We start from the raw sequence: 25,870 nt of genomic DNA on the forward strand, positions 1-25,870 counted from the left end.
AGGAGCAGGGGAGGAGGTCCCTCTGGTCTAGCTGGCAAGGAAAGGGGGGGCAAGGGGCTGCAGCAATGGGTGAGTGGCTGGTTGATGCAGCTAGACATGTGGAAAATGGACAACTGGCTGAAATTATGTGCTTTGCCCTGCGGGATGGCAAGGGATGCAGCTGGTGAGGAATCAAGGGTAAGAAAGCTTGTGCAATTCCTCACAAAGCAGATCTGGCCTCTGCCACCCGCCACACGTGTTAATGGGAAAGAAACGCTCAGGGATGCTCTTCTATCTGCACCTGATGCCAATGAGTGGAGAAAAAGAGATCTTTCCCACATCTAGACAAAACAAAAGAAGAAAAAAACCAAGAACTGGGGGAAAGACCAACCAACTGCCTTGGGAGGGGGGATCCAGGCCACTCTCTTCCAGGCACACGCTGCTTGAGGGGGACACACTTTCCTGCAAGAATGTGAGGAAACAGGCAGTTTTATAGAAACACAACACAGGTTTCTGTTTTAATGAGAAAATAATTATATACTTGCATTGTAGGCCTCACAGTCACTATAAAACAGAAGCAGGATAACACTTAAGTGGTTAACATACAGAAAGCCAGGTATCGTTGAAACTGGTTGGTAAGTCATGACAAGGATGCTGCCTTTTGGTTGCCAAACACACCAATGCTACTCTATCTTCCTTCAGATAATGTCAGTACAAGATGAAGCCCAAACTGGCAGCGTCTAAAACAAATTGTTCAGAAAACCTGCGCTGTAACCCCAAACTGATTATAATCACAAATGCTAATGCTTATCTATTTCTCAATACACAGTTTCATTAAAACCAGTCTTTGCCACGGGAAAGGATCTGAGCATTTCTTTTGTGGAGACAAAGTTAACTCTGCAATAGTACTCTTTTGTTGCATTTGATATAGTAATATATAGATAGATATGTATTACTGGCATATACTTATAAACACCTTAGCTTGGTAGCATGCAAATGAAATAACAGAGGCAAGTAAACTGCATCACACTTGTGTCACCACAGCACTGAGCGTGTGCCACTGACTACAAGTGTCCATAATTTCTGGAAGAGAAAAACTCTGCTGGGTGGAAAGTTTGGCTCTCCTGGACTGATACATGCAAATACTTTTGTCAAGGGGCTGAAAGTAAACGCTTCTACTTCAGAGAACTCCTGCCTGGCCTCTTGCCCCCACCACATCCTCTTTCCGGGGGAACAATTCAATTTTCACTTCAAAGACTGGGGGCTGATTGTGGCAGTAGGGGAGGACGTAGCAAAGGTTAAAGAAAATAAAGATATAGGAAACCACGGCTGCCCTGATTTCAGGGAGCAAATACTGGGTGGGTGGATTCTCGTAAGCATCCTTTGGTACAAGACCACCACACTGTATGCACAGGGGCCATCTCCTCTGCTCAGGAAACCCTTTTCCCAGTGTCACTTAAGTTCTCCCCAAGGGTGAAGGGAGCCAGGACTCCTCTTGGTACAGATGTGCAGAGCTCACAGATGCAGCTACAGGACGTGTGTCCTCACTAGCACGCTGCAGTGGTGGAATTGCTGCTGCTTCAGCCTCATGGTAGCAACCCGCCGGCAGACGTGGCTCACACTTCACTGTTGGTTGCCATGTCTAAACAAGAGGTCCACTTCCTTAGGTATGAGATTCCTTCATGGGCATGGTGCCTCCTAAGCACCAGGGTTGAGACAGGATCCTTGAGATAAGCTTGCTGCCCTTATCACAGTGAACACTCCGTTCAGCAGGGTTTTCTTCTGTTCAATAGCACTTAGGGAGACAATTGACAGAACTGAGTTAATTGGTGTGTGTGTATACATATATATATATATATGTATATGTATATATATATTTAATTGTATTTGCTACAATTCCCTGAAAATGAGCCTCAAAATGGACAGAAATCACAAGCTGAAGGAAATTATGGGAAGTGGGGAATAATTCAGTTGTGAGCTCTGTGTTTGTGTAAGAAAAGCACCAGAAGTATGTTCACAGTATCAGTACTCATTTTAAATTAGCACTGTTTTAGGATAAAACAGCACAGCAAATCAAAGAAAGGCTTAAGGGAGGACCAGCACCCTGGCTGACTATTTTTTTTAAAAGATGTCAAAATAATAATTGTTTGCTTATAAAAAAGGCAGAATATTTGATATAGAAAACAGCTGAGTGTCTTTTTTTTCTGTCACCTCCCAAATTTGTTGGTTTCTAGTCCAGAAATTATGGTTCCCAGTTGTAAAATATTACTATAGTATTGCTTGCATGAAAAGAAAGAGTAAACCCGCAGCCTCTATACTAAATACAAATACAAAGCACAAGAATAAATACCACATTTGTTTTCCTAATTGTCAGCTTACAAAACTGGTCAATACTCTGCAATTGTGACTCATGCAAATACTATGTTGGGTCAAATTTCAATATCACAAATACTGCATTAACTCAGTGCCTTGTTTTTTATATCCCCTTTGAGAAAAAAAAGGAAAAAAAAAAGGGAAAAAAAAAAAAAGAAATTAGCACTCACCCCTATAGCTGGTAAACAGCTTTGGAGAAAATACTCGGTACACGCTCTGCCATACCCTTTCTGGTATGCCAGCCTCACACACACACCCACACACACACATACACACGCACACAATCCCCCCGCCCCCCCCCAGATCCACACTAATCCTTCACTGCTGATCCCAAGCCTAAGCAATGACTAAAGGCTCTATGGTTTGCTTGTAGCACTGAAAACACTGGCTGAATGGCAAGCATGTTTTCTTCCCTTGTCCGCTCTTCCTTGCTCACTCCTTCCAACTCATTATGCCCTTTAGCTTTTTGTTGCCTGGAAACATGAAGACTTCCACAAAGCACTCTACTTCAAAGGCTTCTTATCTTGTATAAATATAGTCGAAGAAGTAACTATCTTCTTTATTTCATACCTCTTTCTAGGCCAGTCTGGCTTAGTTCAATTATTGCCTCATTTTAAAATTAAATGTCCTTTATTTGTATTCCTTTCCCACTACCTTTCTACTTCAAATTATCCATCTTCACAGATTTTACACAATATGCCATTCTTTTCCCTCCCCACCATCAAAAAATAGTTGTCATCCTCTAAATAAAATTTTTCTATTTAGAAACATTGTTAGGTAAATATGCTCTGAGAACCTGGAGCTCAGGTGATATTGCAAGCATATAGGATCCTAAAGCTAAGGTATTCCATTTGGCTTAGCTCTCATCCCCATCTATTCCACTCCTAAATTGTGGTGGTTTGTGTTTGCAACACAAGGACTGTTTTATTGAGTCTACTGGATTGTACATTTGCAATAACTGCCTCCCTGTTTTGTTTTGTTCCTTTTAAACAGATAAATTACTAGAAAGGGGAGCAGAACCCACTCCCCCCCCCAAAAAAAAAACCCATCCCAATCCCGAAAACCCTTCAGTCCCTTCAAAGAAACAGCAACAGAGGGCAGTATTGTTGTGTTTTGTGGCTGGGGAGGAGTACGCCAAAGTAACGCTGATGGTCTCTTGTGCAGCGGCTGTGGGAGGCGAAGGAACTGCAGGAGGGTTTGCTGGGAGCTGCTGGGGGGACCGTGGAGCTGCTGGGGGGGGCATGGTCCCGGGGGGAATGCCGGGATGTCACTTCAGCCAGTGGGAAGCATGAACGTGAGCCCCTGGCTGCCGGCTCCTCCATGCCGACCTCCTGCCATGTGCCTGCAGCCCCCCCTGGTCCATGGGGACAATGGCCCCTTTGTGTCTCCCCCTGAGGGCTCCCACCCCCTGCAACCTCCCCATCGCATGATTTCAGACGGGGGATGGAGGGAAGGAGATGGGGGGCCTGTTCTAGGACGGTTTCTCCTGTTGTTCTAGGATTGCCAGGAGTCGGATCATCTCTGCGTCTATGTGCATCATTGAGTCTGTTGTGTATTTAATAAATATTGGGACTAAAATGCTGCTGCTTTCGTGGTGGTTTTTCTGTCTTTTTTCCTTTTTTTTTTTTTTTTTTTTTTCTTCTCTTCCTTTCTTTTTTTTTGTTTTTTTTTTTGGTTTCAGCATGCCTGGTTGCTGTCTCCACGCTGGAGTGTGGTTACTCATCCTCCTCCCGGTTGGCATAAATGCCGGCTTCCCAGCGCAGCGCCAGAGCACTCTTCCTGCGGTTCACCCTGGTGGCCTCCAGGACCTGCTCAGGAGAGAAAGGGAAAAGACAGCAGGTCACTCAGTTGCCACCATGCTGAGACCAGCTGGGCCAGCCCTTCCTACAAGGCTCCCAGTGCTGCACCTTCTGCAAACTGGGAGGACTCATGCTGTGAAGCACTTGCTCATGTGAAGGTGGAAGGGGGGATGGCACACGAGAGCAAAGCCACACCAGGGAAGGACAGCAGTGGTAGGAGTTGTCTGGCAGCACCCAGCTTGCTTCAGTGGAGTCCCAGCTGCCCCTTACCAGCCCAGATGCACAGGGACAGGGTCTTGGACCTCTTCCCCAGAGGCAGCTGCACACCTTTGGTACCAGGAGCCAGTAAACACCCAGCAGCTTTGTCCAGAGGCTGCTTTGGAGCTGCATGTGCAACCTGGGAAGCAGTCTGCTGCTTACTTCACGACATCACCCCTGCAGGCAGAACTAGGCAGCCCCCACTGCATCTTCTTCTTGTGGTCTTTGGCTATGCTAATGGGAAAGCCTGCACACCGTGACCAAAATGCTCTTGGAATGAGAAACCAGTCCATGCACATAGGAAAGGAGATTTACACAAGCAGCATCTGCACAGCACACAGGGTCTGGTATACGACAGACCTTGATATGGTTGCTTTTTTCACATAGACACACACACACAGAGACACACATATAAAGCCAGACATTGTGTATGTCTTGTACACATGCACACACAAAAACCATTAACTAAAAAAATAATAAACAGTTTTAATATGTGATGTAACAAGATTAAAAAACCCCAACCAACCAAACAGAACCCAGTCAAAACCAAAAGCTGTTACTGTGGTGTGCATCCGATGTACACCTCAGCAAGTCATGCATGGAACTGGCTGCTTTCTTACCATCTGAGTGAGACATAAAGGGATCTGGGGCCTTCTTACAGAAACACGTGGCAATGTTGTTTTTTGACAGACACTAACAGCTCCATGATCAAACTACAAAGCTGCCAATACCCACTGCCCGCCCAGAGAAGCAAACTTTTGAAATGTCAACAGAGTCAGTTAAAAATCGTAACTGTAAAAAAACCCCAACAGCCAATAAGTGACTGTTTAGCGGGTGAATCCCCAGCCCAAATGCCTCCTGCAAGCTGCTCTACACACTCCCTGGCTGCAGAAGAGTGGCTGGCCTTTGGAGAAAGGATGATTGCTCTTTTATTCTTCTGTGTAGGAAGTCAGATGCAGTAAAGACTTAAGTCTTGACTGGAATAAAAATAAGTAATTTACGACTAAATAAACTCTTCTTTCAGCTCATGACAGGTTGTGGCTGGAAAAATACACAAGTATTAGGGGCTCCTATACAAGCAGTATTGGAAATGAGCTCTGAACTGCCAGCTGAAATTACAGGCCATAACTTAACTTACACGAACACAGTTCTGCATTTATGCTGCGACCCAGATGTCCTATCAGGAGCTGAAGGCAGGGTGGAGTTTGGCAAGCTTTACTGTTTCTTTGCCCTCCCAGGTTTTTTTTTTTACCATGACTAAGAACAAGCCAAAGAACTAGAGGAAAAATCCAGCCAACAAAGATGATTCTGAAGTGTTCAAGGCCAGGTTGGACAGGTCATGGAGCAACCTGGTCTAGTGGGAGGTGTCCCTGCCCAAAGCAGAAGCTGAGCAGTTTCTGTTTTACCCAGTAGAGGGCAAATGTGCTCACAAACCTAAAAATTAATCAAAAAAACATGCTAAAATCAGTGAAAAAATTGCTTCTGAGACATCAGCCTGTAAGCAGGGCACTGGAGATACTCCTGCTGCAGGGATGAGGACCAGCAGTTCGAATGGCATGTTTTGGATTCTAAGTACCCAAACCAAGGAAAGACAACACAAAGTGAACAATGGAGGAGCAAAATTTGGTCTGGGTATGAGTGCATCATCTTATTACCTTCCCAGAATACGAAAAGGAAGTTGCTGCTCCAGGGTTAGCAATGAAGAGGGAGGGTGGGGGGAAAATGATCTCTTTTGGGTGGCAAGACAAATGTGCTAGACAGGAGACTATCAGGACCAGTACAGGGTAATGATTAAATAAAACATACAATATTACTATTATACCCACCAGATACTGAAATTTACATTAAAAAAGGGGCAAATTTAGCATAAATTTCAAACCAAAACTGCTACTGTCACTGGGCAGTGATATATTTAAAAGAAGTCTGTTGAACTTGGTATGTAGGTTTATGTCAGCTGAAAATGAAAGGGATTTTACATGAAACACAACAGTTTCCAATCAGTGTCTCCCTTGCTGGAAATCACAATGTTGTGATGGTCTCTGTTGAGGGCTTTAAACAATCAGGACCCTTAGACATTGAAGATTTCTGCTTTGGATCAGCCAGCTTGCCTTTGTCTTAAAGTATGGCAACAGGGTTTTTCCATTTATCATCTGTCTGCAAACGTGCCCAGAAGCTTGTCTAGTTGCAAATGTTGCTGGCTGCTCCAAGGGAAGCTGCTTCCAGCACTACACCAGAGATACTGTGAGGGCACTGAATGCAGACTCAGCTGTGGTGGTGCAGACCCTCCTCTTGCAGAGCCACGTTGCAATGTGAACACCAGCCAGCCTTGTTCTTGTTTCAATAGCAGGTGCAGCAGGCTGAGACAATCCAGCACTTTCTGATCTTGTCTACTGGAGCAGTGGGTCCAAACAATTGGACATCTTCTAATCCTAGTGCAAATACAGTTATCTGGGGAGATGAGGCAATCCCTCACAGCACCTGGAACTCTCCTGTTTGCAGAACATACCTGAGACCCTTCCTGCTTGGAACACAGGCCCTCTCTGAAAGTTACCAAAGACGACCTAACCCAAATCATGGCCATCATGGAAAATACTGACCAAAGTCAGCCATCTTGAGACCCTATAAATATTGGTCCTAAGAGAGAAGCCCCCTGGAGCTCCCCCCAGACTGCAGGAAGCTGTGACCCTGTGTCTCACTCATCTCATGGACAATTTGGTTAATCTGATTGGGAAAAGTAAGTAGCCACCACTTCTCTTAAATGGGGGATGACTCAGATTTTATCAGGCTGTTGTAATTTGATTCCATGGGGTAATTGCGGGTTATATTGCAAATTCTTTGTGAAATTATGTACCAAAATTAACACCTGAACAGGTTAACCTTTATGTGTGTGTGTAAGCACCCAATTTAATTTAGAAAATTTGTTAGATCTTTAATTTAACCTCTGTATTAATTAAAACAATTTGTCACCAAGTTTTAGAAAACCGTATTATTTGATTTTGTAATTTAATATAATAGTGTTAATCAATCTTAATCTGCTGCTCTTTCAAACCACACCAGACACATAGTTACGTGTCAAAGCACTACACTGAACCCCCTACACTTAAACCCTTAGTTGTAAATGGTTGACCCAGTCTGGGACTAGGAGTGGACCCAGCCATGCCCAGACTCCTCTTTAAGGAGTTCAGAAAGGAACGGGGTCCACTCTGATCCCTGTGACTCTGTGGGAGGGTCTTCCTCATTTTTTTCCCTGGTTTCCCTGAAAATCACTCTATGTTCCTGATTCAGTCTCCCCTGTCCCTGTATAAATATTTTCCCTTGATCCCTGTGTAAGTCAATCCAATCCATTGCCAGTCCCTACATGTCCCTTCCACATAGTAAGAGCAAAACTTGCCATCAAATTCTGTTAAGCAGCACTTTCAAAAAACTGTATTATAATCGCCTTTTCTGGGTGTCTTTGTCAGTGATTCTTTAAGTGGCCTTAAGACCTTCCACTCTCATCTGCAACATCAGCCTTCACAGGAAAACAAGTACTGATGTCTGGCTCTCTATTAATAAACAAGCCCTCTAAGTACTAGAGCTGAAGGTCCTTTTGAATACATACTCCAGACCTATTCTTCTAATCTACTGAAAAGACTGTTTGGCCTAAAATAACCCTCATTTTTAGTAGGCTGTGTCAGTTTTACACCCGCTAGAGGAAACAATGGGGTAATTATAGCATGCAACTGGAATGACTTTGAGTGGAGAATTGGGACTCCTCAATGGAGCATTGAATTCACAACCCAGGAAGCTGCTTGCCTAAAATAGCAGAAGATCTCAATTTTAAAACATTCTTGGCAGATATTAGGGCTGCCTGTAGACCCATCATGCACCCAGCACCCAGAGGCCAAAGGAAGGAAAATCTTTTGCTTTCGTTGTTGTGGCCATTTTGGGGGGTCTGTAACAGGCTGCATTATGACCATGTTACAAACTGCTGCCTCAAGGCTTTTTAAGTGTCCTCCCTGATGTTGCCCCATGTCAGCTCACTGGGCGCAGGTGACCCAGGCTGGGGTGGTCAGGGCGTTCTGATGTAGCATTAGAAGGGAGAGGAATCTGGGGAGCAGAAGCAGCTGTGAGAGAAAGACAAATGTACCAAGATACAAAGAGCTGTAAAAACCACTCTTCACCTTTCTGCAAAAAATTTCTGCGTGGATCTGGTGGTTGCAGCTCTGGGGTCTCATTAAGAATTGCAGAGGGCTCTTTCCTGCCAGTTTTCATTTATTTTTGAGGACTAAAAAAAAAAAAAAAAAGAACAAACAAAAAAAACAGCTACCACTCAGGTATATGTAACACTTAGACTCAGGTGTAAGATTATCTATCCATCTTAGAGATAAAGACTAAACTGTCCTGAGTTTCCCTCCAAAGAAGGTAACAATAATTGCTCTCTTACTAGCAACAAGACAATAAAAAGCAATATACAGTTTTCCCCACTAAGAACTATATAGTGCAGCTGATTTTTTTTTTTTTACAAGAGGCAGCAAAACTAGTGTGGAAGCAAAATTCTTTTTTCTGAAGCTTAATATTTTACTGATTCCTCCCAGCTGGACCTGGAGAAAGTAAAAGCAATATAAACAGGCAACACAAAGGTCTAGGTGTCTAAAATCTACCAGTTAGAGGCTGGAAAATCACTGCACAAGACACCTCCAAGGAGCACACTGTACAGAAAGAAAGAGAAGTACAAGGGCAAGGGACAGGCTGCCTGCTCACACAGACATGAGTGTTCACACTCAGGAATGATAAAATAAATGCTTTAACATAAAACTGGAACTACTGAGGACCAAAGAACATCAGTTTCTCCAGCATAAAGGTATTTTCTTTACCGTGCCTACTATTCCCTGAATACATCAGACCTGTAGTAAGCACAGTGAGAAGCTGAATATTTCAAACAAAAATGTGTTTACTTGAAACAAGACACCAACATTATACTGTCAGTATTAAAATATAAACTGTGTGCCCTCAGCAATTAAATCTAGTATGTTTGGTTTCTGTTTTGTAACACAAAAATTTTCAGGAGTAGCCTTTAATATTGCTTAAGTGTCACCTTGCTGCAGTATCTCATAACAGCATGATTGATACTAAGCAAACTCAGGATGATATCCTGTAGATGTGAAGATGCATACAGTTTTAAGAACAAAAGCATAAGATTTTGAGGATAAAAGCAACCTCTATATATGCAGGCATGTAATTATCAGTGATCTCTTTAAAACATCAGACAGATGTGCTTTAAACACAGGTTGCAGGAGTCTGGAGGTGATAAAACCACGAGTCTAAGGAAGCCAGCTGCTGTTTGCTGCCTGTGGCTTACCTTCAGCAGTCACTGCCCCTTGCTTGGGGGATTGCTGCTTAACAGAGCAGAGCTGCCAGATGGATGGTTCCCAATTCCCAGCTCCCAGCGGCACAAGCACAGCTGGGTCAGCTCCAGTGCTGCTGGAGATGGTTGAAATTGAGCCTCCTGCCTGGACCAGGGCAGATCACAGAGGGATCTGGTGAGCAGAAGCCACAGTTTGGCTCTGGGATCACCAGAGGGTAGCAGGGCATCACATCTTGAGTCCTGCTGTTCCTTCCAAAATGACTGCCCAGCCTAAGCTGAAGGTTTCCAGTGAGAAACGAATGGGATCTTCAGTCTAAGTCTTAACACTGGGGATCAGCCAGGCAGCATGCTTCCACCTGCACACAGAATCACCATGTCCTACAGCCTTTTTCATCTCTATCTTCTTTCCCATCCATGCATGGTCATTTCCAGCTCATTACTCCTTGTGTCATTATCATTTTAAAAGGGGGACATGCAACCCTTCCGAGCAGATGGCCAAGGGCTGGGCATGTAGAGTCTACACCTGAGCTTCTGCCTCTCACACAACATCAAAGGCTCAGATCGCTACTTACTGTTCATAAATCATAACTCAGACTATTGTGCAGATACTATACAGGAGATGAGGACGAACCTGTGTTTAAAACCAGGTCTCTGAAAGCATGCTGCTCTTATACTGATTAACTCTCTATATATACTCTACACTAAGATCAATCACTGGCTTGGATCAGTGAGCTAAAACCCACACTAAATTATTTAATGAATAGGAAATGGCCTAGACCTGACTTTGGTCTACTATGCAGGATAGAACATGTTCATATACTTGTCTTGAGGTAGCTGATGTGGTCAAACACATTATGATATAGGGAAATGGTGGAAGGTTAATGTTTATTAAAAAAGCTGATGTTGGACAAACAAATGTCAGTCATTACCACAATCTGTATCTCTTAGAGAAGTCCAGATGTACACACATGTTCGCACAGAAAATTGCAGGCAACTAAAATATCCTCACTATTGAGCACCTAGTTCCTAACAAACATGGCAAAAGTGTAGTTGGTATCAAGGCCTTTAACATTATTTCATGTGGCAGAGTTCAGCTTGCAGGGGTAATGACTGTGGAAGGTATTGCATCTTGCTAAAATATCAATCATCACTGTAAATGCCCTTTCATTAGCAGGTCCGGGTTTCTTCTGCTCTGAGACTAACACTAATGCTAAGCTGTGGGACTGTGGTCAGTCATCACATCACAACACACAGGGACTAGGACAGGTTCACAAAATACACAAGACTGAGGCCATGCACTTGCATCTGACACTCCTCTTCCACAGATGAAGGGTTTGTGTGTGGATTCTTCACAAAATACTCGAGATTTTCATAGTGCTAAATACACTGTAATCAGAGACAAAGGATAGCCACAGCAGTTTCACTCAGCATCTGAGGATGCCTGGATCCCAGGTTTAGCTTTGCCAGCTAAATGGTAACAGGGATTAAGGCAAAGTTCTCATTTCACGCCTCAGGAATGCTCCAGTCCTGGGCAACAGCTGACATCCCTTTAATTACAACCCCCCCCCATGCCAGAAATTGTAACTAGAATCCAAGGGTCAGAAAACCAGCCACACAAATATTTGTTGATGAGGGATAAGAAGGAATATCCCCCCCACACATTTGCATCCTGGTTTTGATATGAAACAGCACTGGCACACAGCATGAAAATGCAAACTGCAGCAACATGCACTTGGAATCACCATGCAAGTAGAAGCAAAAATAAATAAGCAGTTAAAAAAATACCTCAGAGGTAACCTTGCTAGACAGTAATTTACAGGTGTACTGGTAGAAAGGGAAAAGACCAGCATTAGTACATCAAACAAGCATGTTATAAGTAGGAAACAAGAACAAAAAGAAATCGCAAGAACTGGCACATCCCATAGTACAGGATTTCAAGCAACTCGGTGTCATAAAAAAAAACCCCAACAAAAAAAAAGCCCTGATTAGACAGTTTGCTGTTTTTTTAATGACATTGCTTGGCCAGCCGCAGTCTTGTTTACCATCAGTGCTTGACCCATTTTCTTGCTGCTTCTTTTTCTCTTCTTTTCTCACCTGTTGAAACCTCTATGACAAAACATTCTCTTTGGAAGAAGAGGCCTCTTGCCTGAGGAGTGAAATTCTTCCAAGAGCAGATGCACTTGATTTGCCCTCTGTCTCTGAAAGGCCAAACCTGCAGGCTACAGACAGAGTGGCTGTGTTGTAGCCACATCAGCCAGACAAAGAACAGAAGGTGGTGACCTCTAAAAGAGAGGCAGGCTAGATGTCCTGCTGAAACCACCCTCCTGCCTTTTGGTGTGTCTTACGTAGGGAGGAACCAAAGCTCTGTAAGTCAGTACTGCTGGTGTGCTCAGAGTATCAGAGGGGAGTCTTCCATGGACAACAAACCTCTTCACAATTCTGTTTAGGAGACTGTGGCTGCTGTATCTGGTTCCCCTCATGCAAAGAGCAATTCTGAGCCACATTCAGCTCTCAGGACTTAACTCTCCAAGTGGGAGCTGTTCGTCTGGTTATCAGTTATGCTTTTTCCCACCCTATATTTCATTTCTATTTTGAAAACAGGCCAGTGACTGTTTTGTTTTGTTTCATTAGTTTCAGAAATAACCTTCCTGAGCCCACGGTCAAATGTCCTCTGCCAACAAATCAGAGCTTTTTGTTGTTTAAACAACTATTGCTTAGCCTGGCATGTAAAATATTAGCTCAAGCTAACAGTGGTACAAGTGTAGCACTTCTTGTTTGAATTATCCTTCTCCTGTCAATGGTGGGGGTGATTTACAAAAGGAGAACGGAAAGAGGCACGGAAGAGAAATAAAACACTCCTGCTGGCCTGGGGAAGCTCTCCCTGTGCTCTGCAGGACACTGACCTCTAATAGGATTTTGGGTAGGCAGTGGCAAGAATGTAAATCTTGTTTGGCAGTATGCAATGGGCTTAGAGAAGAGGAGAATGACAACAAACCGCAACACTGCAGGACTTTGGTGTGCACTGGGGCTCTGTAAACTCCCTGCAGCCTTGACAATCCATCCCAGAAGAGGGTCCATCCCACCAGTTGTCTGATGGGTGACTGGGAAGCTTTAGTAGCAGTGCAACTCTGCCCAGATCAGCGTGCTGGTCAGGATGTCAGGGCTCACTTCAAACTGCAGAAGAGACTACATAGCTGTGGCCAACCTGCTTTATAGCATATGTGCAGCTCTGCAAACACCTGAGGAGCTGCACTCGGGTCACTGAGCAGAGGGGTTAGGTCCACTGACACCTTACTTGTCCTTTGTGTGCTACAACATGCACAACAAACGGCATGTAACCACCACAGCTGTGGGAGAAGATTTTGGCCACAAGCCACTGCATTGTGGGCTGGACAAGTCATCCTCCACTTCACAGGGGTGGAGGAAAAGTGCAGGGTGAGGACCAGCTGAATGTCACCTCTAGCACAGCAGCTTCTCTGCCATCCTATGGTTTTGAGACTGAGAGATGCTCACTGCAGGACTGCCAAGAACCAGTTCTGGTTTGCACCACTGTTTTATGCCCCTCTGTTTTTTAAAGTTCTTCCTAGTTTCTGCAAAGAGCTTCATGTGTCTCTTGGAAGGTTTTGAGAGCCTTTCATGGGGAAGAGATCCTCTGGGGAGACACAAGAAAACAGCACCCACCAGAGCAGGTGGTGTCACCCCATTTCACTGGGAGTTCTGGGGACAGAGAGGAAACCAGAGAGAGGATCCTTCCCAAGATACAGCCCCAAGATGCTCTGTAAGAACAAGGCACAACTGTGGGCACGAGCTGGCTTCTTGTTTTTCAACAGCTTCAGCAGAATAAAGGACCAGAAAGTTTCTGGTATGAACTGTAAATTTTTCTGTCTCTATTTTGAGTCAGCTCTCCTACTACACTTCAGTTAACCAGAAGAAATCCAACAGGACCCCTCCACATTGCACTCCTTAGGCTACTGTGCAATATTCACCAGTCATGATTAAAAGCTGCAAGACTAGTGCAGTATTCATGTTACAAACCTTCACTTCCATACACCTAATGAGCTTCTATCTTTAATGAACGTTATTAGAAAGCAGTTTGTGTGGAGCTTCAGCTCCTTAGTGCTGGTGTCATCATTCTGACATCTCTGGGATATACCTGGAGGACTGTGGCTACTTCAGCAAACACATAACAGCAACTATGTCAGTTTAAGAAGTTCTGTATCTCACTTATATCTCACTACCTGCTGCACTCAGTGTCTGCAGTAATAATGATTCTGAATAAGAAACACCGCGTACTCTGTTGGGAATAGGTTGTATAATGGATGCACCTGAATTTTGGTACTTCTAGCTATGAAATTCATAGCTTTTCTTATTAGTGCATCCAGTAAAGAACAACTTAATTTCATTAAAATCTGCTCCAGTAATGACTGAAATGCAGGCACTCATTTCACAAACTTAAGTTCTGGATGATTTTCTCTTTGTGTGGAAGGAAGACTACAAATTTAGCAGGAAACATCACACTACCTATTGAAGGATCCATGTTCATTTCTGAGACATTCCCAATCCATTTCTGCAAAAGATGGTTTCTAGGAAAGTTATCCATTTACACTGAATCCTGAGCACACTGGGATGGGACTTTGGGAGTCTAGGAACACAGGCATGAATACATGCTTGACCCACAAAGTTCAAAAAGCCAATAAAATAACCCACTGGAGGGTCCTGGTGAGTGTGAATTAACAGAGCCTGTCAATTGCAGGACAGCTACTGACTGCCCCTAACTATTTATTAACTAACTAAACAAACTTATTTAAAATACTTAACATGAATTGCCTTTGATATTTGCCATGATGCTCTTTCTTCCTCCCCATTGGCCCTGATCCTTCCCTGTGAAACACACTGGGCCCTTACAATGTGTTAAAATCCTTAATACACTTGCAAAGTGATCTAAGCAGATTATTTGGAACTAAATTTTTTTCTTGTCTGAATGTTAGTTCTCATGAGTCAAGGTCTCTATGGCAAAGCAAAAAGCAAAAAGAGAAAGTGCACTCACACTGCTGTCATCCATCCTTTCTCGTCGCTTAGTTTTATGAGTTTCATAATCCTCCATGAGGGTCTGCATCAGGTTCTTGGGTCGCTGGGCTCCTGCAGGCTCCTCAGGTGGTTGGTCAGAATGTGAGACAGGGCCTTCTGTGGTGGGGGATGGAGGAGGCTTGATCTTCTCTATCTTTCCTGCAAAGACATGAAAAGGAACAACTCTTTCTGAACTGAAGGACTCATGGGTTGTTTCCAAAAGTCAACAGCTGGAGAAGCATTTTCAGAGGGGTTTAAATGAATAAACAGTTTGGAATGAAATTTATTGAACAATCTGGTAGATCAGGATGGTGATGGGCTTTTTTAAACACTCTTTCTCTTCCTGAAATTTGCTGCACCAACACACTGCTAAATCTTTTTACAAAACCTACAAGAATTACCACAGGATACAACGCAAAATTAACCCACTACTATTATTTACGGTAGTATCTGGCTGAATTACCCATTACCTCCCACATGTGATCTGGAAATGTTTGCAAGATTCTGGAAAACCTCAAAATTATCTTTTTTTTTCTGGCTCAGACAATACAACCTATGGGATGACACCACTGTACACTCGGGACCACGTGCCAGATGTGCACAGAAGGCACCTGTTTAAGTGGTTGCTGGCATTTTCTCTTCTTCCCTTGCTTCTTATCTGCTGTCAAAGCAAGAAAGGCTTTGAGTCAGTACCCAGTGCTACTCTGCCCTGCAGCAGTTCCCTGCAAGTCACCAAAGGTGCTCCTGAAGGGAGACCTGTAGCAGAGCAAGACAGGCCTTTGTCCCACACATCCCTGGATCAGACAGGGCCCTTCAGCCTGCTGGTGGGAGAAAAGTCAGAGAGAAGGCAGGCTGCTCTCTGAGCAAGCCCAGTTCATCAAGAGGAACCTGCTTTAGACAAGAGTGACCCCAGCTGAAGAGCTGGGCAAAATGCAGTCCAGAGCAAGGAGGTGACTGCAACATGCTGCAGGAGAGCTCAGGGGGTGGACAACTCAACTCCTCCAGGAGGACAACCTGCCTTTCTCATCACCACGTGCTGATCTGGGGTGAGCCACCCACTTTGCCCTGGTGGGAAGAACGAGGACAACAGTGACAGGTCATGGCAATAAGGTGCAGGGGTCCTCAGCTATGACAAGAGAAAGCAATGCTGAACCAAAATCAGGTTCCCTTCTCCATGGCATGTCAGCCCTTTGAAATAACACAGTTCAATGGATGGGAAAGGAAAAAAGGAGAAAAGAAAACAACCCACCCAAACCCTTTACAAATAAGTGAAGTAAGCAGACAGATTGTGCAGATTTCCATGAAACTTCCTGTTGCTGAGAGAAATGAAAACCCTAGCTGCTCCTCCAAAAAACAGTGGCAGCCACTAGAGAGTAGCCTTGAAACCTCCAGTAAGAATCAGCAGGATTTACTCTGGAAGGGAGAAGTGAAACCCAAGCTGGCACTAGAGACCTCTTTTACAAGAAATCCCCTTGCTGGGCTTGTTTCATTTCTAACCAGTATGGAAAAACCCAGCATCACTTGTTTCTTGTTACAGGCTTACCTTAAGCTGCCTGCTACAGGGATGAAGCTGAGAATTCACCCCCTCTGAATCACCCCAGACACTGAAGAGGGGGTTTCTGTCTGCCAAGATTCTGATTAAGGGTCAGATATCTTGCTGTATTACTTCATTCTTACACTCTGGATGTATACAAGTAATGCATGAGTATCAAGCTTCCCAGATGTCTGCCCAGCTTTTGTGTATTCCCCAAGGGATGCAGACTATCATGGGATGCTCAGACCTATGGACAAACCTCATGCTTCAAAAGAGCTCCTTCCACCTCACTGCCACTGGAAAGCAATGCAAACTGTAAGCTTTGGGGATCTGCATTTCAGAAAGGGGATGTATCAGCAGCATCCCCTCTGGATGGAAGGCCCATCAGTTTCTGTATTGTAACCCCTATAGGAACATGCAGCAGTTCTGGGCATGCTGGGCAGCGTCACCATGAAGAGTGTCACAGTTCCCTTTTCACAAATATAGAAGCCAAGGTAGAAATGAGAGTTGCCCACAACAAGAGTGGTTTGTTGGTTTGTATCCACAAAAAAATAGGCTTATACAACTGTTTCCTCTGTCTGAGTTTGAATTTCACTAAAACCTCAAGAATTCACAGCATCCTTTCAACTAGCTTTCACAGAGGTCTAAGTTTTTCTTTCAAGTTCCTAAAAATTATGTCAAAACAGGCAGGTAGGTGAAAAAGAGAGATCCCACCACTGCCAACAGTGGCAGAAAGGCAAGAAACCAGCACATCTCACAGTCAGGTTGTGGTTAGATGACAGTGTCTGAAGCTTCAGAACAACCACAGAAAAACACCAAGAACCTGATGCAGAGCTCCATTCCAGTGTAGATCTATTCTACCAGTTTAGACTGTGTTAGAAATGTTGCTGGGCTGATTTTCTTCTGGTATCTTTTTGTCCAGATAAGGTACTGTTCTCAGGCAGAAGAGTCGCCCAGTAAAACTATGATGAAACACAATGATCACAGGCACTTTCTACTTCCACAGTCCCATGCCCACACCTGATGCACACATACACTGCTGGTGGTCCTTACCCAAATCCAAGCTGAGTAATAAAGGAGCTGGGCTCTGACTGAAATGGAAACAGGGTCACACTTGTGGGGTACCAGAAAAAAATGCAGCTTGATGGTCACACTTGCAAAGTAACACCAGTTAGCAGCAGTGTCTTCCCCTCCAGAGGAAGCTAGTCCCCTGAGGTAATCTTAAGAGCTGTTGCAAGATACTGAGTACAAGCTATAGCATCCCAATCTTCACCTACACATTTACATTTTTGTTCTCCTTCAAAGGAACTCAAAAAAATGTTCTGTGGCTTCAGTTCAGGTGATGGCTTCCTTCACTCTTTGGCTTCAGGGATCTAGTAGGAAGCTCCTGGAATTTTAATTTATCTTAATTACCTGCCTCTCGTGCTATTTAGGGCAGCCATTAACTGCTCCTATGGAGTACTGTCTTTCTCAGCCCTGGGGAGGAGAAGGAAAAGTTCAGGCAAGGGGTGGCTGCTGCTGTGTCCCAGCCTGGTGGCTGCAACACACCACCTGACATCTCTCTACAAAATCAAAGATGTACATGAGCTGTGGACAGATTAGTTTTCCCCTCACCAAAACCTCTGCACGGCTCTGGAAAGCAAGAGGGGCTGTGATGGTGACTTGTCCACCCCATGGAGCCTAATGCGTGTCCCAGCACTCATAAGGATGTACAACTGGTTTGCTGCAACATCAAGAAGAAAGAGTGATCGAGAAGACAAGGGCCTGAGCCACCACTAAATAAGGAGCAGGTGCCAAGGGCCATCATATCATATTGATAAAGGAGATCAGAAGAATGGGGCTTTACACAAGTATGAGCAACTATTTTACAGATGCTGTCGATATTTTTTAAGTCATCTGCACAGCCGGGAAAACTCTTCAAAATTAGGAATTCTAGCAAGACAGATTGCTTCAGGCTAGTGTGTGCTGAAGTCAAGGGATAGTTGAAACATGGAAAACAAATGCCTCTCTGGTAATGTAGAGTCTCATTACCACTTCAGGTAAAGGGTGGGCCTTTTTGGTCTTCTTGAACACCAAGTGAGCAACATGAATGTGCAAACACACAAACAAGAAAACATTAGAAAAAGAACCTCTTGAAGATCCTCTCACCTTGCATACGTTCTCCACTAGGGAGGAAATAAAAGAACAGAAGACAAATGGGCTGGGTTAGTATGCTGTTAAGGTGCTCCTGGGGGTGTTCAGGGGATGAGTAATGAGCACTCCAGAGGAATCCTTGAAGAGGGTGATGAACCCTGCTTTTTTCATACCAGTGCTTATGGAAGGGTAAGGAAATAGTATCTTCCATAAACTCAGAGGCTTAATTTCTGCCCTAGCCTTTCTCAAAATTCTCATTTTAAAAAGGGGTTCATACATATGTACTATGCCCAATCCTGATTCTTTGCATATATACAGCGCAGCTAAAATTTTATGATGACAACAAATATTAAAAATATCTTGCCCTGAAGCTTCTGCTTCTCCTCCTACTGCGCAAAAAGTGTCTTCAGGCAGCAGTCAAACCATATAAATTTCCTTAGTGCAGGTATTTAGTACCGAAAGTTTAAAGTGGTTTTCAGACTCTGACAGAGGGTTACCCTCCATGTCTGTCACTCAGAAGAAGGCAAGAAGAAGAAAGAAGACAGCACACACATGTCCCTCACTATCTGGTGGGAACAGTTACCTCTAATTGAAAGGTTCCTGATCACTTCCATCTCTAAACTGCAACTTCCCTCCCTGAGCTTTTGCCATTCACTTAAATTCTCTCATCTAGTTCATCAGCAGAAGGTGACTGCTTGGTGGGCATTTTTCCCAGATGTGTGTGCAGATCGGTCTGAGCACCTCAGATGCGTGCAAGGAATGCCATGTGCCTTCTGATGCACCTGGCAATGCTTTGGTGAGGAACACCACGAAGTCAGATGTGGCAGCTTCAGGGAAGCATCTCTCAGGCATGGCTTCTTATGTTTGGGATGTCCCCGTACACTGTGATGAGACAGCAATTATTCACAAAGGACTCTCTCCAACAGAAAAATCTTCACTGAACCAAGACCCCTCATATAATGATTTTCCCACTCATTTGATGAACAGGATTACTTAAGCCAGGCAGTATGGTAGGTCAGACACAAGATTGCCATAATCTAAGTACTCCTAGTAAAAGGAACATGGGAATGACACCAGCAAATGTAGGCTGGATCCTCTCGTGTCACATGTGTATCAGTCTGTTCAAATGAACTATCAAACAGACCCAGCTGCTCTCTGCCCATGAGGGATGGTGTACCACCTGCACGTTGTAGGAGAAAATCATTGGTGGCTTGCTGTGCAGCTGCTCAGCACCTTGCTAAGTGCAGCAGGTGCTGCAGGAAAACAACACAGGAAACATTCACATTTAAACATAGCTCCACAAATATTCTGGGATCCACAGTGACTCTCTATTTAGTCATACTCAAGCATTTTTTTGGTCTTTCTTGGGTTTCCTCATGAAGGAAACCCAATTTTTGGGGGAAAGGAGTTTGCATAGGTTCTTTCTTCCACCTTCCCAGGAACACCCTGGAGAAGGTCTTGTCCTGTGTACACACAACATGTATTTGTCATTCCACTGAAATGACTCTGCGTCTTGCTTCAGTGACCTGAGATGGGTTAAAGAGCTGCTTTGAAGCATCCCAAAAGGACACTATTTAGCAGAACAGAAGTTTATTGGTAAGAACCAGCTTGTGCTCTGTGCTTGACAGACACCAAGTTCAGTGTTACCATCAGTTGTATCAAAGTTGTATGTCAGGGTGGCAAAACCAGCCTGTTTGCTATCTAAATTAATAAGCAGCTATTTTGCATGTACACCCACATGAATGGTGCTAATCCTTCACACTTCAGTCAAAACAGCAGTTCAGTTCACTGCAGTCCTTTTTTACGGCTTCTGTTTCTATTACCACATATGACGGTTCAAAGCAGTGAAGTGGAGCTGCAGTCCCAGTAAAACTGCTTTGCCCAGTCTACCACCAAAAAAGCAACCTTATAGGCAGGCCATTGCTAATTAACTGCTGCTGCACCTCCTCTGAAAGAGTTCTCGTGAACTTACGGATCGCACTCATGGATTAGCAACAGACTTCTCAAATTTAGACTTGACCCCCTAATCCCTTTCTGCTGAGGTATCCTGTTGTTAAAAGAAGAGTGCAAATTCTTTCTTTAGGAAAGGCAATTTGGTGACAGAATTACCTGTGTTTCTATTGTTATCATGATTATTTTCTATGTGAAGCTAGATATTCAGATTACAGTATCAGACATACTCTACAGCATATTCTTTACTGTGCCTACTACAAATAAATTGTCTTTTCTGCTCTTTAAATAACCTCTGCAACTGGCTGCAATGAAACTTTACAGCCAGATTTTGTTGCCTCTGCTGACCAACCTTTTGCCTCTGTTTTTGTAAATATTGAAAAGATACTGTAAATATTAACATTAAGGGAAAGTTGCTGCAATCTTCCAGGGGATTGCATAGATCTCTTCTCCCTTTGTTTAAGGATGCCTGCAAGTTTTAACTGCAACACAGCTGGCTAAAGGGACAAGAAGGATGAGTTGAGCTGAGGGCATGAACCTGCAACGTCAACTGTGCTGAGCCGATTCCTGCCAGCTCAGAGCTCTTTTTGGTTGTTTTTTTTGTAAATCAATGACATCCCTACACGTTGTCACATATTCATCTTTTCCTAGAAATTAATTCTTTGCCTTGTCACCAGCTGCAAACTGCAGTAGTCTGAGTCACTGGCTAATAGATTCCCATTTTCATTCTTGAAAATGTGGCAGTCGGACATTTAGAGGAAACTGTCCAGAATGATTAATTATAAATGTAAGTTTATAATTCTCACTAGAATGTAATTTACAATGAACATTTTAACATCAAACAGAAAGTAAATGCCTTGTGTAGAGAAATAAGAACGAGAAGTACACAGTCTTCCCAGATGCTCCATTAAAAGAAGCATTAGTGTCAGCAGCCCTTCCAGCATCACCTGTGAGTAAAAAGCAACCATTATCAGCGTCATGTGGAGCACTTGCAGCTTCAGATGATGGGTTTTGAAAGGGTCATGAGCACAGCTTTATGCAACGAGTCCTCCTAGCTGAGGTCTATTGTGCCCCATCTCTCACATCTTGTCAAGATATTGCTCAACACACCTCAGTTTATGGAGACTCCCCATCAAAAATGCTGTTCTACAGAAGTAATAACAATAGCAGATCAGAGAAATTATCAACATCTGCTACAGTTTTTTGAGGAAGAAACACAGGATAAAATTATCCCTTTTGCAGAAGAAAGAAAAACAAGTATTAGTTATTTATGTGCTGTATAACATGCCAAGTTCACAATCAGACTCGGTAATGCACTTAATCCAGATGTTATTCATATTTGCCATGACTTTCAAAAGAAAAGCATCACCCTGCACAATTTTTAGAAGCATCACTGGCTCAGATTTACATCAGTGAAATTTATGTCACACTAAGAAGGCATGAATGCTTGAGTTTGTTTTTTGAAAAGGGGAAAGAGGATACTCATACACTGTAACTGCTGTGAATGTCACCACAAGGACCCAGAAGATGATCAGTCAGAGGACTTGCACTGAATTAAGCATTTTGTTTGTGACACCTGTTTCATTCAGTAGTTGAACAACACCAGGGGAAATACACAGCAACACACAGCACTCGAGATCTTTGTGAAGAAGAGCAAGAAATGCCTGAAGACAGAAAGCAAAACAAAGGCACACAAGGAGAAATCTGATTCAAAGCCCCCAAATCTGTAAATCCGCACTACCTGAGCACTTACTTAATGATGTGAAAGAGAACAGAAAGCCTGTTAAAAACACTTTGTATGTTTGTCTTTCAAGTAGACACACAGCTGCAAAAACTGCTGCTGTCCTTCCTTGTGATGATCCTAGATTTCAGTTGGTGGTCTGAGCAGCGCAGCAATAGGAAACAACCTGTTCACTCAAAAATTACGTAAACCAGGATCTGACTGGACCCTTCGGTCACATTTCACTTCCCCCTTATGCCTTGGGCACCTACCTGGTGCAGTTTTGTAAGACACGGTTCTGGAGGGCATGGGGGGTGCGCTCTTGGTAACAGGGCTGGGTGCCACCTGCAGGCCTTGCCGCTGCCTCTTCAGCTCCTCTTCTCGCTCCTGGGCAGCTCTGATCTCTTCTTCTATCATCGACAAAGTCCTCTGTTTCCTTGACCGTAACTTGAAAGGGCCGACGGTCACTTCAGGCTCCTGTGTGGCCAGGATGGAGGCAGTGCTCCTCAGCTCAGCTGCCTCTGAATACTTGCTGAAATAGCTGACCTCGTGCCTGTTTTCCTCCACAAAGAACGGCTGGCTGGCTGAGTAGACAGGTGATTGCTGCAAACCCTTCCCTTCCCTGAGTCCTGAGTCTTCATCTTTTGAAGTCTTTGGTACGGTGTCCCTTTTTTCCTGAACAGGTGAAGACACCTGGGGTGGCTTGAACATTGGGTTCTGCTGCTCCTTGGAGGCTGGGGCTGGCCTGGTGGTGGCTGGCTGCTCCTTGACTGAGATCTTCCCTGCTGGGTTTTCCTCTTCCTTGCAGTTTGCTTTATCTGCCTGCTCGGCTATGGCTTGTTGGATGGCGTTCTGAACGAGCAGGCCAGCATGGTACTCCAGCTGGTCATCAATCAGCATGGAGTCTGCCAAGGCAGAGGACAGCGAGTCACAGCCCGGGTCGCTGAAGGACTTGGAGATGCCTTCACCCCTGCACTCCGCTGGAGTGTCGGCCTGCGGGGTCTGCGGCAGGGAGAAATCAGCCAGGGAGCTTTCCTGCAGGGCGCTCATGGTCTCGTTGGAGGCACCGCTGTCGCTGATGTTATCCATGCTGAAGTCATTGGAAAGGGTCTCCAAGACGGTGGTATCCTGAGACCTTACAGACAAGTCATCCAAACCAGAGTCGAGCTCCTCTGGAGGGGAAGGGGCGCTGGCTGACTTTGGGAACTGGTCCAGCACACTCTGTCCATCATCCTTCACTACGGTGAAGACTGCTCTTGCACTCATGAATTCTCCGTCCTCTGCCCACAGTTTCGAGGCCTGTCCAGCTCTGGGGCTATCACTGCATGGTAACTCTCTTACTGCATCAGTAGGGGTAGTCTGAGCACTTGTATCATCTTCTGAGGTACAAGAGACCTTCTGTGCTTTGACAACAGTGGCATTGTTACCCTCAAGCTGTCCTGTTTGCCCACACACTGAAACAGGTCTTACCACGGAGGACAAGGGCCTGTCTACCTGTGGAGAATTGAGGCTTTTGTAGAAGGGTTTGATGGAGAACATTTTGGGTGCTCCTGACCGCCTCGGTGGGGCCTGACCCTGAGATGGACCTGAATGCTCCATCAGCTGGAACTGCTTTCTGGCAGCTGAGAAGTCAATTTGTTCTGTGACAATATCTTCTTTATTGATATTGACTGGCTCTGGTGGTACAAAGGAGCAGCTGACCTGTTTGGGAGATGTTGGTGTTCCACCTTGCTGCTGCAGTCTCTCCTTGCGCTCCTTGTACTTCTTGTGAGACTCCAGATGCTCTTCATCCAGTTGATCCTCCAGGGTCTTCTCCTGGGGAGGGTTCCACCATTTGGCAGCTATGTTGGGGTTTTTCTTGACAGCCTGGCTTTTAATGAGCTCCCTTCTTTCCTTTTCAAGTTCCATCATCTCCTCTGAAGGTCTCACTTTGCGGACTCTGTATTTTTCCTTCTCTTCCTCGTCTTCAAAGAGTTTTGAGGGCTTTTTGTCTTCATGGAACGCTCGTAGTTCAAACTTAGCCTCTTTTTTAAGGGTTGTAAGAGTTGATTCTCCATCCTTAGAGGATCTTCTAGAGCTGTTTGAAGAAGCGGGACTTCCTGGCACCTTCAGACTCTCCCTAGTGTCTTCTTTTAGTCCACTCAAGGAATGGCCATTAGATTTCAGGTTCCCATCTGTTATGCTACTGTGACATGGTTCAGCCACCAAGGGTGCCTGCTTGTCAGCTGCATTTTTGTCCCTTTCAATGGGTACTGAGTCATTAACAGATGCTCCTGAGCCATCCATAATGGAGACTGCACTTGGTTCAGGGGACGATGTCCCATTAAAGGTATTATCTGGAGCAGAATCACAGCAATTTGCCTCCAGCACTTCATCTAGGTATCTGATCTCTTTAGCAACTTCACTGTCCAGAGATTCATGCCTGTCCTTAAGTCCATTGTGGCTGGCAGCAGGGGAAAAGAAGTGGGTTTGATTTTCTATGGGATGTGGTGAAGCCACTGTGGTGATGCTTTTGTGTTCAGGAACTGGAACTTCAATTTCCATTTTCTCTTCCTTTCCAGCAAGCACAGTAGCTGGCTCCAAGAAATTGGCACAGTTTTGGTCTCTGTTTTTTCTCAACCTGATGTCATCCTCAGGGATTCTGGAAGATTTCTGAAATAAAAGAGAACAAAACTATAATGAAGTCCTAAAAAGCAACATTTTTATTTTTTGCAGAGTACACAACATCTGGAAAGCAAATCCTAGCACTTCTTAAACTTGGGATTAAAGCAACCCCTCAGAGTGTGGGAAGGTGAGATAAATCATTAACACAAAATCCCAGAAAGTTACCTTACCATAAGCTGGACAAGCCACTAAAACAACAAACAACTTTCACTTAAATATCTCCATCTGTTTATCCATCCTCACTTTGTTGTTATTTCATGCCTGTGTCCCAGTTTACCACTAAAAATGGGCTTTGGATCTCCCAAGTTATTGATGACCTGGCAGTTTAGGTTCTTCAAAATGTGTTGCTTATGCAGCACACAACACCTATGATCTCAGTATTTTAAAAATGTTTTCTGCACCTAAAGGAAATCTCATAATGCTTCCGCAGATGAAAACTATTACTGCCCCCATTTTGCAGAAACAGATGCTAACATCTGGGGACAGAGGACAAAGGAAGTGGCAACAGCAGGGAATGTTCACTTCTCAGTGGATCAATCCTGGTCATCAAACACAGGGTAGAATTATGTGGTGCTGGAAAGATATGGGGTCTTTTTCCAGCCCACACGGAAACCCACATGCAACTGGCCCTGGGATACAGGAAGCCTTTGCAACTCCCATGGCATGAAGACCACTACAAGAAGCATGACAGGGACCTGAGTCATAGTCTCCTCCCTCCCACTACTTTGATTTGCAGAGCAGTTACACTGGATTCAGATTTCTCCCTGATGTGTTGCTTCTCCTCTCAAAGAGGTTTGAAAGAAACACTATTTATGTTCTTATATGGGCTGATTTTACCCATCATGTAACCTACTGAACTTCCTGTGAGTAAAGCCTAAAGGAACTTCTGATTAAGCTTGTAATATGTCAGTGAATTTCTCTATAATTATTTACTTCTGAATGGAAAAAAAAGGAAACACCAAAAGAAAAAAAAAAAGGATCTTTTCAACATTATTCTTCAGAAAGTACTTGCTCACTCTTCCTAACTCCTCTTAACTCCTGAAAAC

The 25,870-nt window shown here is 44.2% G+C and overlaps 1 protein-coding gene across 9 annotated transcripts in view; it reads right to left on the reverse strand.

Annotated features, from left to right (window-relative positions):
* Window positions 1–467: 467 nt before the first annotated feature.
* The window catches only part of PALM2AKAP2 (PALM2 and AKAP2 fusion), a 285,217-nt gene continuing 259,814 nt past the window's right edge, over window positions 468–25,870 (reverse strand). For 5 of the 9 annotated variants that reach the window (XM_051642422.1, XM_051642427.1, XM_051642425.1 and 2 more), the window contains 4 exons: window positions 22,433–24,812; window positions 14,804–14,982; window positions 11,542–11,580; window positions 468–4,160 (listed from right to left, as the gene is read on the reverse strand). In XM_051642422.1, the coding sequence (XP_051498382.1) occupies window positions 4,068–4,160; window positions 11,542–11,580; window positions 14,804–14,982; window positions 22,433–24,812 (2,691 nt within the window). In that variant the 3' untranslated portion in view covers window positions 468–4,067. The remainder of the gene's footprint in view (window positions 4,161–11,541; window positions 11,581–14,803; window positions 14,983–22,432; window positions 24,813–25,870) is intronic. The other 4 variants (XM_051642428.1, XM_051642426.1, XM_051642424.1 and 1 more) reach the window with 2 other exon arrangements.

Source organism: Apus apus, chromosome Z, assembly GCF_020740795.1.
Source record: "Apus apus isolate bApuApu2 chromosome Z, bApuApu2.pri.cur, whole genome shotgun sequence".
Lineage (NCBI taxonomy): Eukaryota > Metazoa > Chordata > Aves > Apodiformes > Apodidae > Apus > Apus apus.